The sequence below is a fragment of the Sylvia atricapilla genome, chromosome 1, assembly GCF_009819655.1.
Source record: "Sylvia atricapilla isolate bSylAtr1 chromosome 1, bSylAtr1.pri, whole genome shotgun sequence".
NCBI lineage: Eukaryota > Metazoa > Chordata > Aves > Passeriformes > Sylviidae > Sylvia > Sylvia atricapilla.
Window position 1 is genome coordinate 119,176,833 of NC_089140.1, and position 21,179 is coordinate 119,198,011.

At 35.4% G+C, this 21,179-nt stretch overlaps 1 protein-coding gene across 1 annotated transcript in view; it reads left to right on the forward strand.

Annotated features, from left to right (window-relative positions):
* C1H8orf34 (chromosome 1 C8orf34 homolog) overlaps window positions 1–21,179 on the forward strand; it is a 148,558-nt gene that overhangs the window by 115,786 nt on the left and 11,593 nt on the right. Inside the window, exons 10-12 of the mRNA XM_066332160.1 lie at window positions 3,045–3,118; window positions 12,606–12,726; window positions 18,015–18,493. Coding sequence (XP_066188257.1) covers window positions 3,045–3,118; window positions 12,606–12,726; window positions 18,015–18,493 — 674 coding nt within the window. The remainder of the gene's footprint in view (window positions 1–3,044; window positions 3,119–12,605; window positions 12,727–18,014; window positions 18,494–21,179) is intronic.

A 21,179-nucleotide genomic window follows, 5' to 3' on the forward strand; every position in this document is an offset into this window, starting at 1 on the left:
CAGATTTCTGTCTAGAGGTGCCCTCAGAAATGTTCAGTGTTTCAAAACGTGTTTGGGTGTTTTTTTCCTAAAATGTTGGCTAGTGCTACACTTCAATTTGAAAAGAAACACAGCTGGATTTCACAAGCAGGTACAGACTAGAAACAGACACAGAACTCGGGCAACTGCCCATTCTAGCAATGCTTCCTATAAATGCAGCACAGTGTTTGCTCTCTTTGCATCTGATACTTATTTCCAGTAAGTATTATGTATGAGAAGACGATTAAAAAAAACTCATATAGATATTGTTAAAAAACCCTAAGTAACCAAGGCATTGTTGCACTGAATTTTTAGTTGTGTCCTCTTACACATGTATTACATCATGAAATAGTGACTAGCAGACTTCATTTATCAGGTTTATTTGAATTTATGTTCTGCTATTATTTATCAGTGCCAGTGAACTTAATGAGAGAAAATTGTGCATTGGGAAGTGCTGATCCAAACCATTCATTCAAGAATAAGCAAGCAAGGTGCTGATGCACAACAAAGTTGAGAGTAGCTTTTGTTAGATAATGATCTGTTTCTGTTGTTAGATTTGGATCTCTCCTGTGAATTTCAGATGAACTAAACTCAGAAGTAATTGGTAGAACATCTGATCTAACAGCCCTTATAAATAAGCCTCATTTTAAGCAATTCCACCTGCTAAAGTCAATGCAGTAGCTTATGTGAAAAGATCACGTACATTATCAGACACTATACTGACTCCACTGGCAATCTGGATCTGGTTCTAATTAACTACTACACTGATTTCCCTCTAGTATAATCCTGCTGAATTGGACAGACTTGTTTTTGATCTAAGTAGTAAAAATGAGAGGTAGGAATGAGGTCTCAAGATTGAAGAACACAAGACACTTTAAAGCTGCAGTTTCTTTTCACTGTCCTAAACTATACCTCTCAAAAATGTTTCCCTTTCCCGTTAGACCACTTCACAGGAAAGAACTAAGGGAAGAATTTAATAGGTTCTTGATTTTGATTAGAAGCAGCAGCATAGATGACTGCACAGCATACTACCCTGTAGATGCCAGGCTTGTCTGGTTTGTCTCTTTGGGCAGTTCTCTACTGAATAGATGGGTATAATGGCTGAGGCTTCAAAAGATTACACTACAACAGGATTGATCCAGAAAAATCTACGTCTGTCAGCCCCCAATGTGTTTTTCAGGTTGATGGGATTGTAGAAGCAATCTACTTCTGTATTTTAGGGGTGGTTTTAGATACGCAGAAATAGTATCACTAAAGGACAATTGTTCATTTACTCCATTTCCTTTAAGTATCATACAATCTTGTTTCACTTACTTAATTCTCTTCTGCTGAAATAACCTTACCCTTTGAGGGAAGCCATGATATAAGAAAGGAAAAGAGGACATTATTGAATAAGGACAATAATGCTTTTGCAGTCAATGCATTCTTGTAGAAGTAAGTTTAAAATGCAGTAACTTATTAGGGAGTAATCTCTTAATACAAGATAAATGAAAAGTATAAGACTTCTAAACCACTCCTCAAATTATCTGAGAATAGCTGTTTATTGTGTGAGTTTCTTTGCAGTGTGTTGTGCAACTCCACGTATTTCTGAGGTGAGGGCAAAGACTTGTTTTTTTTGTGACTCTACCTGGAATAATATTGGACCAAAAATGTTAGATTCTGTGGTACTATGCCACTGTGTAAATGTGGTGTTTCCTATTTTATTGTGCTATTACATCTACTGCTGCACAGATTATACTGTGATATATAATACTTAGTTTGCTAAATAAATTTTGCTAAAGTTCACATTAGCAGTTTATTCCCTATCAGACAGAAGCCACTGGTTTTTATTATAAGGAGTTAGCTAGTTGAAATGAGAAAAAAAACCAAATGTATAGTTTCTGCATAGTTGGGTGTTTTGGTTCTGGTTTGTTTGTTTGTGTATGTTTGTTTTTCCCCCCTTTTTAAGTGTTATTATAGTAGAAAGTTCAAAAGAGACATAAGGATGTAAAGGAAAAGTTTGGAACTGGGGACGTTCAATAAAAACATGAACATATGAAAACACATATAGTGTTTTTCTGGATGGAACTCCATGACCAGGGTAAAGAATTAAGGATGCAAATATGTGGGCATTAGGATTGAGAACTGGATAAGGCCACAGCAAAAGTGTGGCGTCATCTCTCAATTCCCACACAATTCCCTGACCACAATCATCACCTCTTCCCCCTCCACATCAATTTGTGTTTGCAATCAATTGATAACCACAGTTGCCACACTTCACAGTAAGTTCTGCTTTCATAGTAAGTATGGATTGTCTGAGATGTTTAACAAATTGGGTTCTGGAAACATAAGGACCTCCCTGCTAAGTGTCTGAATAACAGCAGAACTACGGAAGATCATGACATCTTGTTTGGTTAGGCTGCTGATGCAGCAGCTAAGTGCCTTAGCAGAGTGTTAGGCAAAAAGTGAAACTGCATAGAATGTTATTTGGAAATTTCTTTCTTTGACATGGGCACATAAAATCTGTTTTAAGCCATTACACATGCATCGAAGAGACATTTTAGACTCCTCACAAAATTCTGTCATTTTACAAATGTGGCAATATGGGCCAAAATTATACTTGCAAGGCTTCTAAATGTTGTTTAAATAGACCAAATACTTTTACTTCAGGAATTTTAATTGAATTAATTTAATATATTTTTGTTCATTTTATTAAAGCTGGAGATCCACTACTCACTTGTGTAAAAGGTAAACAGTATTTAGTTTAAATAGTAAAGGTAATAAAGAACCTAGACGATACCTTGGCAGCTGAAGGAAGCTTGCTGATCACTCTAGTTCTGTTAGAGACACTATTCCATGTTGCATTAGGGTTCTAAATTAAAATCAGACATAAATTATAATCCACTGAGGTGTAACTGAAAAGCAGTACATTTGCAGTAGCCACATTTACCTTCCCTGCAGTAAATTTTCAGGTATTAAATTTTCAAAGTGACTAACGCTTACTTGATTAGAGTGATTTACATTTCTCATGTACCTCTTTGGAACAGCTCAAGTACCTGGGGTTGAAACACTCACAGAAGATATTAATGAGTTTCAGAGTGCTTCTCAAGTGGCAGCATCTGTAAGTACCTTCTCTTATGGGTAATCCTGTAATTTTTAAAACCAGTTTCATAAAAAATAAATGGTGCATAGAGATAAAAGTTGTGTTTGCCAGCACTGTCATCCTAGAGAGAAGAAAACTGAGTTTACATAACACTTCTGAATTTTCAGTTCTCTGTTTAAATTTCTTTGTTCAAGGAAAGGTAGTATTTTTAAATATATTATTATGATCTACAAAATCACATGTTATTGTTTTCCTATTGAAAGTGCAGTAATTTTGTACATATTCTGTATGTTTTTAAATGCTAGTCAAATACTAGTTTTGCCAGATAATATTCAATTTTACAAATTAAAGAGAACAAAATAATTCAAACTACAAATTTCATTCTGAAATACGAAATTGTAATATTCAACTGTAATTTAGATTTCTGTTACCATTTGCTTGGAAACTAGTAAGAGCAGTTTAGTTAAAATGTATGGCTAGTTCAAATGTATATTTTAAAATAATGCAATATTATGCTTGGTAATATCTCCATCAGTCCTTTTATTTTGAAACTTAAGAAAATCTTTGCAGATATGCAGTTTGGGGAAAACATAACCTGCAGTAAAGTAATTTTTAAAGAATTATATAATCATAATTTTACACCAGGACTTTGAATATAATCCTGGTGTAAGGATTGTTTTTTTTTTTTCCTCTGAGGCAAATAAATTGACAATAGTTGTTCATTTTTTGCAAAATTTTAGACAGGTATAAGAGTACACATTGATTACTGTTCAGTCCGTTCAGCAATACTGCTTTATAGCACATTTTAGTGTTGATAAAGGAAGTAAAAGAAGGGCTCAGTATTTTTTATCAAAGGATAAAAGGGTAATATGAAAAAAGAAGAAAAATGGCAATGCAGATTGGTCTTGCAGTTCTTCAGGCAGCTGATTAAGTAGTGTGAATAAAGCTAGATAGTATTGAACATAAAGTATTTACAACCAGATTATTTATCCAGGTAGTTGAGGGATATGGAGTTCCAGAAAAATTCCTAAAGCTCTTTGAGAACTTGTAGTGCAAGAACCTCACAAAGCATTTGCTGATATTGGGCAAAAAGAGTAAAAAACAAAACTTCAGCTGGCATTGCATGGAGCTTCTTTTTCAAACCTCCTTTCTGCTTCCCACCAGCCAACAGAAGAGTAAAATAAATTCTGCAGCAGTTCCTGAACTCACATTTTCTTATTGATTTGGGCTCATAGCTACAAAGTTTGATTTAGTAATTCTGCAGATGTAACATGGGAAGAGAAACACAAATGGATTGCATTACATAGAAAAAATACAAAGAAAACAGAAGTTCATAATGCTTATTAGCAAAATCTTGTTACAGAAAAATACAGCCTTCAGTGAGCAATTTTACATGTATGCTCTGTGCGTGCAGGCTTAGGAGCAAACAAACAATATGTACCAGTGTTCGTTTCATGCTCTGGTAGTTCCAGGCTTATTTAAGGTTACCTGGAGGATGGAACTGCCAGAGGCAGTAATGTTACCTGGGCTGAATCCCTGAAAGCCACACTGCCTGATGCTGCAGTTACCAGTGCTGCAGAGAGAAGACAAGAGCAGCTGCCGCTCTTGTTCTGCCTGTCCATCCTCTCCTAAGGCAAAGGCAGATCATTTCACATTCCCAAGCTCTTGAAAACACTACTTTGCCTAAGTTTCTAAGAAGCCAGTTATTGTTAGTTCATGCACTTTGGGTTGGTTTATTTTTTTGGTGTATTATGTCTTAGTGTTCTTGCTTAAATAGTATGTAGCTAGCTGATTGTGTGCTTTTGTCTCTTTATAGTGGCCTAATATTCAAAATAAAATTCAACTATCCAACACTTTGTAACTATCTCCTCAAAAAGAAACAAATGATCCAACTGTTCTCCTTGCCTTTCAGGGCTCTGAAGGATAGATATGTTCCATGATCCCCTAATAATTTTCAGTGAGACATATTCTTTGACAATCTTGACATACAAAATATATAGGTAAAACTGAGATGCCTCATAAGAAGGCTGTGTAGATAAATGCAATCTTGCAATGTATTTCCACAGTCTTTCAAAGCAGTCAAAAATATGCCTTTAAAATTACTTCAGAATTGATATCAAAATGTATGCTAATGACTTAAATTACTTTAGGATTTTTTATGAGATACAAGATGAGGGGAAAATGGAATTAGATGTTGATTGGACATTTCTCATAAATTTCTCATAAACATAAACTGTTTAATGGTATTCACTCAAATGTGCGTATTACATGTAAAAATTCCTGACATGGTTCAAGGTGTGCAATGTTTAATATTGGTACTGCACTCCAATGGAGTAATTTGTGTTTGTTGCTAGTTAAATGGATGATTATATAAGTTTTTCTCTGCTAATATATATTTGACAAATTTTCCTCAAAGGTCCCTTGGCCTTCAGAGGATGACTGTTTTGAGAAAAATTGTAAGACAAAATAGCAAGAATTACTCATAAGGATTTTCAGAAAAAAACCCTTTGGGTTCCTTTTTCATGTCCCACATATGAATCCACATGTAAGGTCTTTAATGTGGATGCTAAAACAGTCTGGACAGTACTCAAAAGAGATAGACAACATCTATGTCTATAACATGGTTCATGTAATTTACGCTGTGGTTATATTATGATTCTCTTGCAGCTTTGTATATGTTTACTGTTCTATTTATGAAAACCTGTTTTTTGTAGTTAGACATTTTTCTTTATACTTTTAAAAATAGAATCTTTTGCTATGCTATATTTTTCATAAAAAGAGTTAATGTTTGAGAAACTGAGAACTTAGATTTTCAGTGCTGCACAACCCCAAACAAAGCATTGTGGACGAATAAGTGAGTGAAGCTGGCAAAAAGCTGGTTGAAGTATTTACAGGAATCAGCACTTTCCCCAAGTTTTTTGTAAGAATTCGAAGTGGAAGCAAGCATTCAAAACATCCTTAGAGGGCCTAGTTTACTGCCTGGCAAATATTTTGTGTAACAAAAAGTGCCAGGCAAAATGCAAAATCTTTTTGTTGAGATTTTTTCACTGTGGTGAACACCAAGTTTTCTAGCCAAATGTTTCTGTTTCCAGAAAGCAAAATAAGACTCTAAGAAAAAGCAGAAGTGATACTAGGAAAAAATTTGAGTGGCCTGGAATTCTAGCAGAAATGGAAAGGCAGGCTGTCAGAGGAAGCTACTGACTTTACAGTGACTACCAGATAGAAACAGGGCACATGCACAGAGCAGATCATATCGAGTAGCCTTGGTCTTCTCTCTGACTTGTTTCTTTCATCGCCTGGATCTAACAGGACTTATACTTAGTTTTGGGTTTTTTTATGTGAATCTTACCTTGCACATGCACATAAAAAGGTATATTTTTCTTTGTAAATTATCCGTGTAAGGCAAACCAATCCAAATGCAGCAGAAACTGGAAGAAAAAAGCTGTTCAGCTGCAAAAAGCGTTTCTGCATGAATGTGCCTTGGATTTTTGCTCTTTATTACTGTGGGAAAATACTGTAATAAAGTGTTTTATAGAAGTGTTTTGTTTTAAATATTTTTTCCTATATTCCCTACTGCTTTGGAACATTTCATTTGCTTTCATAGAAGAAATACAGACATGGATTTTCTGTGGTAAATACATAAATTCTTTAATTCAGTTTTTAAAATGACTGAAAGCTTCATGCATGAGGAAGAACAGCTTTTATTCTTGCTGCCAGTATATGTTGAATACAATAATATTACAATATTTTAATTATGTTTGTTAGAAATTTTCATAGCTTTTCCCATTTTTCCCCTAGAACAATAATATGAAGTAACTTAATTACTTATTTGAGTATAATCAACAGACATCATCCAAATTTCCGCATTTAACTAATTCTGTAGATTATTTACTGGATTGGGGTCACTGTTTAGCATTTAGCAGGTTAGTCATTCAAATAGTTATTGTAAGAACACACTGCCACATCAGGAACAACAGCAGTGCACCTTTGCAGTACTAGGAATTTTAAGGGTCATATTTATATCATATTTATGTACATATTTATGTTCCAATTAGAGATTTATTAGAGATACATAAATATGTTTATTTATGTTCAAAATGGTAAACTCTGATCTAAAAGCTTTCAAATCCAAGCTGGATTTTGTAATTATGTAGAAATTCAGGTTTTTAAAGGTGAAATTTAAAATTTTAACTTCAAAATTTAAATAATTTATAAAAATAATAACAGTTAATATTAGATTAATTCAACTCTTCCACAGGTAGTGAAAAAACCGTACACCAATGTGTGAGTTTAACCACTGTTAAGTAAGTTAACAATACCAGCTGGTTACAAAAGCATAATATCAAACTTCTTGGGAAATAATTGATAATTCCTGCAAATGGTTAAGAAGATATTTTTATTAGAAAATATTTAATCTTCTAAAATATAATTCTAAATTTAAAGAATGTTCTGAAATTTAGAAAACTGCATACGTAAAAAAAAAAGGAAATCAATGAATGCCTTGTTTTTACCTGTCTAAAATTTTATGTTCTTGGGAGTGACAAATTCGGAAACATTAGTCCAAATAACAGTAAATAAAACAGAACTGAAGTTTAGAAAAATTTATTTTGGTTTCATTTCAAAAGCTGAAACAAATGTGATTCCCAGGTGTCCACATATTTCCTGCTTCCTGCTTTCCTGTAAACAGAAAAAAACTATGTGTAAGTTAACTCAAACTACCATTTTTTCACTGTAAGGTTTAGCGTAAAATGTGCTGCTGGCTGACTGCCACGGGAAGCCAAAAGCTTGTAATTTGAATTACACGGCATTTCAAGTAGAACAGGCCCTAATGTGGAAGGAGGGATTAGAGGTGGCAGCTGATATTGTAACAGAGCTCCAAGAAGCCTTGTATTTTTACAGTATCAGATAGTTTGCTCACCTTATGTCCTTGAACAGATTATGGAAGCTGAAAGATTAAATATTAGGTGACCTCTTTACAGAAGGTACATGTTGAGTGAAGAATCCTTAAACAAAATATTGCACAAAAGAAAAAAAAAATCCACTGCATGCAGCACATCTGTACTTGCCACCTGCTTGGACAGAGTAGAAGGGACACTTGTAAAAAAATTTGTTCAATAAAGAGGTTTTGGTCTGGTTTTTGGGGTGTTATCATAAAAAGCTAAGCCTGGGTGTATTCCTTACACTTTTATCTCCTGGAGCTACCAATAAAATTTCCACTGGATTAGCAAAACCGTGTAGAATCAAAAGTGCAATAAAAACATTTTTCACGTACTTACAGCTTGCCAGGAGCTAACTAATTTGGTTTCACATTTTCTCATTGCATTGTTATCATTCAGTTTAGGTAGTCTTCCACATCCATGTGGGCATGCACAGGAATACCTTGATTTCACTCTGAAACAGGCCAAAATGGCATAGAAATACATAGCGAATAGTTTATTAACACATTTTATGGCCAATAGGGAAGAGTTATTTATTTTTTAACAAGTACTGTACTGATTCTTGCTATGTAGGATTGTGCTGCAGGTTGACACAGAGAGAGTAAGCATGAAAAAAACTTTCTTACTCTTATTCATGACCTCCTGAATTTTATTTCTGTTCCACAGTGGCATTCCTGGTGAGTTACGGTGTTTTCCCAAAGTTTGGGAAATCACTGAGGAGAGGGATTAACTCTGGCCTTATTGTGTGTAATTTTTGATTTTAGCAGTAATTTGGGTAAGGGATATAAGGAAGAAAAAAGCAACCATGAATGTATTGTATGTGAAGAAATGATGATGTTATATAAAGAAGGTCACTTAAGAAATGGGCATGCAGTTGGACCTTCAAAGTTGACAAATGTATCCCAAGTGCTTTGTTTGAACATATTTCTGGTGCAGAGCTCACTGCCTCACCTTCAAAGTTTGAAGGTGATGAACAGGACAGAGTTGTTTCTACAATTTATGAAGACAAGAATGTCTTTCAGTAACATCTTCATACTTTGATCTCATTAATCTTGTTAATGCAAATAGGCCATTTATAAATTTTGTGCTGATATTTATAAAGCATACAGAATAAGCAAGGGCAGTGGTAGTTTGGAAGATGCTGAAATATTTGCGAGGATTCTGTGCACATACTTAATACATACATGCTGTATTTTTCAACTACATTCAGTCTGCTGTGATTATCATGAAAGTCTAAGTTAGCTGACACTAGTGTTTCGTCTCTGCAGTTCCTGGCTGGGAGACAAAGGATCAGTCTGGGTGAAGTGCAGTAAGAATGTTTAAATAAATGGTTTACAAGCATGAATCTCTTTCTTAAGTGACACATCTGAACTGCTGCTATTTATCCAGTGGAGAGAGGAGACATCAGGGAATTCTTCTAGAGCTGTACAGATTCATTTATCCTTGTATTTGGATTGACATGCTTCCAAAGTCGTCTTGATAACATCCCCTACTTTCAGCTTGTGTTTATCTTTTAGGAATCAGACTGTTGCATAAATTGTTTGCTGGAGACACTGAGAACCTCTGTCTGTGTTTATGCATTATGCACCTTGATGAACTCATAGTCTCAAAATGTTAATTTTTTTTTTTTTAATTCTCAGTGTTATTTAAAAATATATAAAAAAATTACCTGGGCCTACCTCCAAAAATGTTGTTGGTTTAGCCATGGAATATTTAGCTTCAGAGAAAGAAGAAAAAAAATGGTTACAGTACAGTTTTAATGAATTCTTATGCCTTTTTTTTTTCCCCGATCATTTTGATTCTCTATCAGGTAAGAATTTAGTTGGAAGGTACTATTATTATAAGCACATAATTTGTTATGAAATGAAATTGCTATTATTTAATATTAATATCATCTTCCAGAGATACTATAGCAATACTGTTTTGATCTTTTGTGAAACTATTGCCTGAAAAAATGTCATAAGATTACGATATTACGTCAAATAGAAAATGCACAGGAAGAGTTACAAAAGTTGGGGGGAAAATTCATCCAAAGTTATCTCGGTTTCACTGGGTGGTGCAACTATGTATCTGAAAGGGAGTTTGAATATGTAACAGTAGAGAACTTCCTTTATTCAGTCACCTTTGTTTTGTATGACTCTTACATGACTACTGTGCATAAAGGGAGGAAGTACAGTAAAGGCAAAATGTGCAAAAACGCAGCACAGATTTGTAGAAGATGAAGATAACTCCATTTCATTTCCAGAAGCATTTTCAGGACATGGAAAGTGAAATCTTCTCATCAGGCTAACCTTTGGAAGTTTGTTTTAAGGAGGTCAAGGAGTTACTGAAAGCTGATAATAATTTGATGTAGGAAGTTTGAATAGTCCAGTGTGAGAATATTACAAGAGCAATTTGGTGGTTAAGTGTTGCCACAGACCACTGACTAGTTTTTATTCCAAATTTCATCAGTGTTGTATTTATGAATGAAATTGTATGTTCAAAGAAGGATTAATCCTTATAACCCTGGGGTTTCTTTTCCTTGTTCTTTTCCCCACATATGAAAATATACCCTATAAAATGCAAATAAAAGTGTTCTTTATCCATCATAAAAATCTGGAGACAGAGAATATCTAAAACTAGTATGAAAAATGAAAAATTTAAGTTCTCTTACATACCTTTTCCCCTTTCCCATCTCTTATTTAGTGTCATTTATTTCAGAGGAACTGATCACAGAATAATATATTCCTCCATTTAGAGATACATATTGGGTAATTAATATCCATTTGAAATAAGCATTTAGAAGTATAATTTAATAGAGGTTAATATTCTGTAGTGAGCTCAACAATCACAGTTGTTATCTGAATGGAGAATTCACAGTGAGGACCCAAGTAAAAAATGCTCAAAACCTCTTAGAGAAACAAATGAATCAGGTCTAGTGATACGTTTGAAATAAAAATGTTTGAAGGTAAGTTCACTTCTGAGTAATTTACTATTTTATTCAGCTATTCCTCTGTATTTGCATGGGATTAAATACAGGTAATTTTAACCAGGAAAGAATTAGCATTAAAAATGTGGCAAATAAGAAAAAATTGTCACTATTCTAAAGATTTTATGAATTAATAAGAACAGAGTTATCTGCAGCTTCAAACTATTTTGTATGCTGGTAAATGTGGCTGGGTAGTTTGCATACACGTGAACAGCATTACAGTATAGTTGTAGCTTTAAAAATATAAACCTGTGTTATCATATTTTAAAGATGCATGATTTACAATGATCACTTGCGTTCAAGGCCGTGTTTATTTGGAATAGATTAAGAATGATTTAAAATATATCCAATATTACATTTTACTTCTGTAGAATTATGCCTAGTTTTCTAAAAGGGCAGGCAGCTACACTGTTTAAAGCAGGGGTTTTTGTGGATGGAGATTATATTCATGTTCATCCTTTGAACTGTGGTGCACCTTTGCCTGTGGGAGGAGAGTCTTTGGCCAGGGAAGTGCCATCAGTCAGGGCAGTGATCCACAGCAGCCCAGTGTCAGCCGTGACACTGCTCCAGCCTGACTGACTGTGGTGTCCCCTGTGCCCTCTGTGAATGGGGCCAGCAGTCTGGGTCTTCTCCTCTGACCAGTCATTCTTCTCCCTGAAATTACTTCAGCTTAGTGTCTTTGAAACAGTGGCCTCTCTAAATTTGCTTGGCATTTAATGAAAGGTTTAAAAATTAGTAAGAGGTGAATGAAAATGTGACCACTGTATAAACCTTGTTTCTTTAGGAAACCAACAAAACTTCCTAGACTACAGATGAAATGTTTTGGTGAGGTAATAATGTAAAATTTATTTCAGATAGGCTGTCAAGGATTATTTAATTGATGTTTTTGTTTGTTGTTTTTATTTGTTTTTTTATGAACATATCTTGCACAATTGGTCTTATATTTTATTGTGTGTTTCACATACACATCTATCAAGTTTACCTCATAGTATATCTTAAAAAAAAATTCCTGAAACTATATTGAGTGGGTTTCAGAAAAATGCAAATAATTTTGAATACTACAGTGTTCAATAAAGAAGAGACTGGAGCAATGGTCTGTTCACTGACAATCTTTTCAAACTGCTATGTTGCCCTGATGATTTGCCATTTCTAAAAGGAATAGTTCTTGCAGTGATAAAACAGTACTGGAAATTTTGATTAGGAAACTCTATGATATTCCCAGAAGTGCAGCTTTGCGGAGATGCTGAGCCAAATGTTATGGTAATTTACAGTAAGTGCAACCCTTACTAAGTAATTGGAACTGCAGAGAATGTAAATCATTGAGGAATTTGTCCTGTTATGATGTCTCGGCATAGCACAAGAGCTTATGTGAAGATGTATATTTGAGTTATTTTAGAACTACTTTTTAACTAATTCCTACTGTTTATTTTATGTATGTTAAGAAATGGTATTTTGTAGTATTTTGCATAAAATTTTATATATTCTACATAATAAGCACCAGATTCCTTATCCTAAATGGGGACACCACTCTTTTTTATTGTTTCGTATATAAATATGAAACCAGATTAAACATACTCCATTTTCTTTTTGTCTGTGTAAGTCTCAGACAGTTTGGACTTTGGATGCCGTGACTGTCAGACCTGGAGGTTCCCCAAGGCAGAAACTCCTAAAGGACTCCTTAGCAGCAAAAGAACTTCAGACCATGGAAAAACACCTAGCTGGTATGTAGGGGATCAAGGAACCATAAAATGCCTAGAAGTACTCAACCCAGCTTGCTCTGCCAATATTTCAGATGAAGGAAAAAATTATCTAACTCACATGCCAATGAAAACAGCTGAAAACTTTTTTTTTCCATTGAAGAAAATGCAATTAGTGTTTTATTTTTATATGTAATGAACTTCACTGTAATCAAAGTAAGTACACTAACTAAATATTAATTAAACCATGTTAAATATACTGTAGTCTGAAAGCATAATAATGCCCCTGTTTTTTGTTTTCATGTTTTGCCCAGACTTATGCAATGAGGAGGTGCTGATGTTTTACTTACTGTTAAATAGTCTTTAAAAGCAGACTGCAGTGGATCTTTAACTGGAGAATAGATTGCTTTGCAGGAAAAAACTCACCTTTGTGAAAATTCTGGTTGAATGAGATTTGTTAATTTGTGTGCCGTAGAACATCTGCAACATCTTTGGTGGGGTAACCATTTCTGAAGTCAAACAAAAAAAAGGCCCAGGGTTCTTGGTAAAAAGATGTTTCAGAGCTTTATAAAAATTGATGAGGAATATTCTAAAATTTAGCTTGCAATTTGTTCTTCTTTGTAACAAATGTTTTCCATCTTCAGCTTTCATTGAAAGGTACTCCTATATTGTGCGTGTGTGGTACTAAGTGTGGTACTCCTATATTGTGCATGCTATTTTTAATATGGTGAAAGCTTCATAGGCTTATTCTATTAAAAGTCATTCTTCACTGGAACATAAAGACTGTATATATAAAATGAAGGTAGAAATGAAATTTATCTAATCATTCTTCTAAGTTATTTAGAGAGTGAGGCAGAGAACACTTTTGGTGTGATTTTTTAAAATACTTTGGATATTTATCTTGCCAATAACAATGGTGTGAAAGCTGTATTTTCTTTAGAAAGGAGATGTTGCAGCTGAGGTCAAGACAGTTGACAAAGCTTTGAGCACAGTGTGTGAAGCTATTTAGGGATAGGTTTTGATCATAAGGGAGCAAGAACTAAAAATCATGATATATGCAAATGAGACCTTTTTAGGTGGGTTTGTGTCTGACAGTAGAGATGCTGTAATTCTAATTTTTTTTAATAGGTTCATAAAGCTTACAGCCATTAGAGCTGCAGCCACTGCCAAGCTAGATTGAAAAATCCATGATCCCTCTCTCTAAACTGAAACTCCCAGGAACCTCTAGTGGGAATCAGGAGAGCAGCAAACCAATATGTGGTTTTTGTAGCACAGCAGGGCCCTGCTACTGAGGTACCACTTGTTTTCCCTTATGTTGTCACTCAGGAGGAGTCTGATGAAGATCTCCCTACTTTGATTTATGTGCTAACTGGTCTCACTTCCGTGGTCATACAATGTGTTCTTGCGTGCATTATGCAATAAAAAATGCAGTCCCTTGGCAAAGCTGACAGTAATAACTACAATAGTCAGTAGAATATAGAATTTTAAATACTTAATTGACTATAAACTAACTAGCTACATTCGCTTAATATCTGAAATTCCTTCTGCACTTTTGTGACCCACAAGATCTTCTCTCTCACATCAGTGCTGTTGCTGTCATTTGACTTTGGGCCTGTTATTTAAGTAAAGCTGTAACATGAGGTTCAGCCATTCTACCATTCAGTAATTTTCGTTGGACTGAGAACTTTCCTTGAGAACAGCCCAATTATTTCACATTGGACTATTGTATTCCTAATAATTCATGATCTATTATAACACCAGTGGTGCTTGAGACAATTACTCCCCTCAAAGACAAGAATAACGTAATTTCCATGAATAATCAGTTCAGAGTACCTAAGATAATAATGCTGTGGTTTTGCCTAGCCTCATTTGTCTTACAGATTTGCAAAAGTTGAAGTGTCTGTGATATCAGCAAGTCTCTTGTTTCAGTTCTCTTAGCAAGTGCAATGGAACCTATTAATTCTATGAAATGGCTGCCTATCAAGGCAGTAATTTAGATGCCTGAGCTATGACTTGGATTACCTGTGTAATGATGAAATATGGCCCTCATTTCAGATACACCTTCTTAAGGGGCCTTGCCTTCCCTTATGGACTATGTGCTGGATAAAAATCGCTCCTAACATAAAGCATAATATGGTGTCTGTGCCTAAATAAAGAGCTAGCACCAGTTGCCAGCAACTGCCTCAGTACCTTGATATTTGAAAGCAGCAGTTTTACAAAATCAGATACTGGAGCAATTTTCTTTTCCTTCTCTACATATGGCGCTTTTTTTTTTTTTTTTTTGTCTAAAATACAGGCTCTTATATTACTATGGCTTCTTTATATCACATGCAAGTGGAGAATATTTTTTGATAGGTGATTCCAGTATCTTGCCAATTTGTTTTGTTGCACTGATTTTTTGGTCTTTGTATGCTTCTGGAAAATACTTTATCACAAGAACTGTTAAAAAATAAACAGTTTGTTAGTGCATATAAATCATGTACTTATTCTGGATATTTTTTTTTTATTTGAAAGCAAAATGCCTTTGTGTTGCTCTGTTGCATTTTATTTTCCTTTAAATGACATCAACAAGCATTTTTAAAAATCCTAAGTCATAATTTAATTGTATTATTTAATATGGATCAGATAATAGTGCAAAGCTGGGAATTTGTGATTTCTTTTTATTTCTGGTTGAAAAGCTTACATTAAAATAAAATCAAATAGAAGATGTGTGAATAAAACTGAGTAATTATTCTATGGAAACATGTTAATTATATGTAGAGAAATGATTATAATAATTGGTTTATCTGCAGGCTTGATTGCTATATGAAATTAAAGAAACATGAGCCAGCATATAATGTTTGTTTAACTCTTACTAAATCATTCAATATTCATGCTATTTCTTAGCATACTGAATTCACTACAGGCAAATTGGATGTCTGTAATTTTGCAAATAAATAGACTAAGCTGGATCTTTACAAGACCATATTCTTTGTTTCTCTTAAATCAAGTAGCCCACAGTATAATTTATTGGCTGCTGATTTTTTGCCAGGCATCTTACACACTCTGCACCAAAAGTGGAGCAGGCAGCAGGTTAAGGGAGCTGCTTCTTCCCCCTCTAAGATCAGCTCAGTTGGTCAGAGCCTGGTGCTAGTAACAGCAAGGTCATGGGTTTGACCCCCATACGGGCCGAACTGAAGAGTTTGACTTGATGATCCTTTGTGGCTCCCTTCCAATTCAGAAGATTCTGTGATTCTGTGCTTCACTACTCCACACTCATGAGACCTCACCTGAGTGCTGCACTCAGCACTGGGGCCCCCAATGTAAGAAGGATGTGGACCTGTTTGAGCAGGTCCGGAGGAGGCCATGAAGACACTCAGAGGGCTGGAGCATTTCTCAGCCTGAGAGACTTGGGAGTTGTTTGGCCTGGAGAAGTGAAGGCTACAGGGAGAGCTAATTGTGGCCCTCTGGTATCTAAAGGGGCCTGCAAGAGAGATGGAGAGCACTTTTTATATGGGTATATAAAAATATGGGTAGTGATAGGACAAGGAATAAAGGCTTTAAAATAAAAGAGGAGAGATTTAGATTAGATGCTGGGATTAGATTAGATGTTGGCAATTCTTGACTCTGTGGATGGTGAGACACTGGAACAAGTTGCCCAGAGAAGCTGTGGATATCCCGTCCCTAACAGTGCTCAAGGCTAGGTAGGATGGGGCTCTGAACAACATGATTTAGTGGAAGGCATTCCTGCTTATAACCAGGGGGTTTGGAACCAGGTGATCTTTAAGGTTTCTTCCAACCCAAGCCATTCTCTGATTCTGTGAAGTTCCAGAGTGAGAGCTTAGTGGAAGAGTAGTTCAAGATGTATTTATTTCAAATTGGAAATAATTAATTTTAAGGGGTCAATTAAAAATATTCTTAACTGTGTACTAGAAATATTGACTGTTTTGAAATCTGCTAAAAGCAAAATACTTAATGTTTAAGAAGTTGGGAGACACTTTTTTTCTGAGGTTTTCACAACTATTTCAGTTTTACTAGCATTTCTAGTAATAGCATTTGAATTGTGTGTAATATGTTGTATTAGACTAGTAACATGAAATTGGCATGGCTTATTTTCCTGTTTTCAAGATTTTATAAAATATGTTAAAGGCAGCACATCTTTATTTAACATACAACATTTCTTTTATACCTATTGGTAAACACAAGTGAAAGAAAATCTCTTCCAATATGCAGTTTAGAATCTGTTTCTTTTAGGACTTTTAGAACCTGAAATTATTGTTTTAAAAAAAATTTAATGCTTATTTTAGACAAGTTTACTTAATAAGTGTTTAAATAAGTAGACCCTTGCTAACTTACAGCTTCTGGGACTGACTTATCCATGTTCATGGAAAATGGCATTGCTATTTTAAAGATAATCAGCTGTCTGTGAAAATCAAGTAGAATAGAGTACATGCCAATGAAGTGAAAATTCACAACAGTAGTCTAAGATAAACTTAGTTGAACTGTTTCTTAAGCTCTACATTTGTACTTGCAAGGACTTTCACTGTGTTATCAATTCTAACCTAAATTCCAGCTACCCTCCCCTGACTTTGATGTCTGTATTCTGATTTAATTCATTGGAAGCTTATTAAATTGAATTTTTTCAGGACACACTGTCCTTAATTTGTTGTGTTTCTAAAACAAATCTTATTTTTTATGACTGTGTGTGAGGTAGGGATTGGACCACCCGATGGCTGTCACCTTTTCTCCTTGGACTCTGGGTATTGGTGACCTCATCACCTGCTGCAGCATTGATGGCACAAAATTCAGGTTCAAACAGCATCACAAATCCAGACATGCCAGAGTTCAGTAGTTACTTCCCTCAGAGTTTTGTTTGGGCAGGTAGACATAAGGGCCAGAAGCAAAAGTTTTGCCTTGAACCAGTTTTGGATTGCTCTTCAGTGCAGCTGAGGACGGCAAGTTTACATCACTGCTCCGTCCTGGTTTGGTACTAATCTTGATTTTGCAGTAACTGTGCAAAAGCCACATAGACATAATTTTGCTGAAACAAGGAGAAATTTTGTAGGTTGTGTTCACATCCAGTGAAGAGGTAATATTTCATTTCTGCAGGATACCTGTGTTTGCAGTGAATCAAATGTAAATAAACTTAAAGGAATGCTTGCCAAACATTTGCACTGTTAATTCTGATGCCTTTTATTTTAAACATGGATAGATTTTCTCTGCACAGCTTCAGGTTTTCACGTACATTGGAGAAAATCATTAAGAGTTTTAAACCAGAGAGAAACAGATAGTGAGTTTCTTTCTTTTCCATTTGTTTGTGTGTGTGTGCACAGACATTGAGAAGGACCTCGCACTGTGGGAAGAAGCAAGGCTCTCAAGAAGCCCTGGTGTCCAGCATCCCAGTGTAGTTACATCTGACCACCAAGGCAACCTTCAAGCTGCACAGGGCCAAACTTCAAGGCCTCAGGTGCCAACTCCGACAGGCAAGAACATTCAGCTCCAAAGAAACAAGTCACCACCGCTGCCCACGAACAGCAGAGCACAGATCTCCAGTGTCACAAACAGCAGTGCACAAACCAACAGGCCATCAACTCCAGGGAGCAGACCTATGACCCCAAATAGCTTGTTGTCACGGCCTCTTACCCCTAGCAACCAAGGAAATAGGGAAAGCATTATTAGCATGCAAAGAAGCAGGTCTTTGTCATCTAAGAGCCAAATGGGGAGGACCCTCAGTGCTGCTTCAGGGCTTTCTGTGCAAGTGAGTGGAGATGTTGTTGGAACTGTCACTACTCAGAGAAACAGTTTATCAGAAGTAAGATTTTCAATTTAATGTTTTTGCTATGTTTAATAATGCAAAGACTTGATTGCATTTTATGCTCAAGTAACATCAGTATACCTAATGTAACCTACTGTGCTGAAAAGAACTTGAAATATAATGATGAGAAAATTAGCAAGGAAATACTGCTCGGCTTTGAGAGGTACTCATTAGAGAATGTCAGTATTATTACAGAAATCATGCAGGAGCACTTTGTCCCCCAGATTTACCATGAGCTCGGTAGGGCTTTGCTTGTACGATGCATAGCAGTTTTATTAGAGTTACAGTTTCTAACAGGTGCATACCTCTGCAATATTAAACAAAACTTTATCTAATCTCTATGTTCCATGGTATTTTTTTTTTCCTGCCGCACTGGCAGTGCATGATACTTTCTTGATCTACTTTTTATTTCATTTTTTTGGCAATTGGAATGATTAGTTAGGCATTACTGAAAGGACGGGTTTTTCCAAAGCGCCAAAATGAATTGCAAGAGAAAATGTCCAGCATTGTTGAGTCACTATCTAATACTATATGCATGGTAACTAGGCCGATTTACAGCATAAAAATTTCCTGTTACACATATTAACTTTTACAGGACTAGTCTTTATTTAAAACAAAACAGAAGAAAATGTTAAAGTACCTTGTAAATTCTGAGTAGGATTCTCCTCTGCTAGCCTCAGCTGCCTTAAAGATACTTCAGTCTGTTGGCAGTGGAAATAAAAAACGCCTGTGAAAGAAAACCCTTGCTATCTCTATATATGCCTTACAAAGGTGAGTCTTTTCTCAGGATATGCCAGTCCTTCTATACTGACTTGAGAAGGAACTGTATGTCTAGACTGCTAATTTTTTCGTGGTGGAATATGTTAGTTCCCACCATTATTACCAATCTCTTTGTAATCCGTTTGTCAAAGCCTGGAGACCTTTATTCCAAGACTGAAAATAATATCATACCTTTAGATTGTTTCTGAGGAGTATCATCTGTTTTAATAATCTGTTGGGTGTGACACTTGACACAATGTGTTATCAGTCTTACGACTCCTAAAGAAAATTTAAAATGTTGTTTATGATAGTGTTGCTTAGGGTTGCTTTTAGGAAATTTAGAGATTAAATACTTAGTATAACTCTTCAATTAATTATATAATGTCCTTTATTTGTTGTGAAGGAAAGGAAACGAGGTATAGATTACTCCAGAATTTGGGGAAGAAATCTTACTTAAATTTGGTGGTGAAATAAATACTCATTATTTTGGTGTTTGAATGGCAGTGCACTAATTCCATCACTTGAGCTGTTTCTTCACTTGGAATTGAATATCCAGATTAAAGACATGAGGACTGAAGGTGACTACAATTCTCCTGAAAGTGTCTTCACTGCCAGTTGTTATATTTTCAGTTTTCCATGTTTTCCATGCAGGGAAAAAAACCAAGGAATTCTAACTTCTTTTTTTTTTTTTTTTTTTTTTTTTACGGAAGAGATCACTTTTTATCCTCTTTTGAAATATGGGCTGTGTTTGTGTGTAAGAATTTTCTCATATACCAGAAAATGAGAACTGAAGTGAATTTTAAACTAAAAAATATTCAGAAGAAATGAAGGGTTTATTGTCTCCAACTAAATTCTTCACCCCTCTTTTTCTTCTGTTTTGGGCAGTCTTGTTCTTAATTGATACATAGTCATGTGATGCCAAGTGAAATTATTGTATATACTCCTGAAAGTATGTGTATGTAATGAGTGAGAGATATCCAGTCTGCCCATCACTTTTGATCTTTCCTGTAAAAAGGCAGACAATTAAAAATGCTTTCTTCCACAGCCTTTCTGTAGTTATGATAATAATAAGCAAGAGTCTCATTTAACTTGCTGTGTCTTGTTACTTCTGTTTGCTGATAGCTCTCACAGTAAGTGTCCTGTTAATACTTTTAATATATGTATATATTTGTCTTAAGAATTTTAGGAAGTGAGCAATATTATTGTGCTATTTTCCAGTTAGAGTAGCATGTCCAGATTCAGCCAGCAATCCACTGTAAAGCTGATGTTAAACCTCAGCATTTCTATGCAGGATCTTATCCTCTGTTAAAATCCCTTCTAGAAGTGACAAATTCTTTTCTTTCTCTTTGCTCACTGGGTACAATAGTACCTTGGCTGCTAGTGACCCAGTTCAGACCCTCTTTATCCTTTCTGACATGCACAAGTGACCTTTGACATAATGGAAATTCAACTTGGGACTAGCTCTGCTTCCAATGGGAAAGCTGCTGGTATGACACATTCATACTGAAGACCTTCCTCTGCCGGATTGTGAAGACCCACGGATATCAGAAAGTAGCTGATGGAGATCGGGCCAATCTGCCACTCCCTGCCTCATTTTTTGGCTATACTAGAAATTTTGGTAACCCTTTTAAGCTGTCTTTTGCCCACTTAAGTTCCTGGTCACTAAGAGAAGTGGATTTAGACAGAATATACCCAGGAAATACATCTGTTCTGTGACATTTTTTGCCATGTTTGACATTTCCTCCTATTTGTGGCCACATGATTTTGTTTTCTTGTGTCACAACTTGTCTCTGACCATGGAGATAAATTTTAAAAAGGCAGGGATGGTTTAGGGTAGGAGAACAGGAGTCCTGTCTGTCTTTGTACTTTTACAGATCATAAACATATAAAATTTAGGGCTGATACTGTAATTTATTTTTCAACT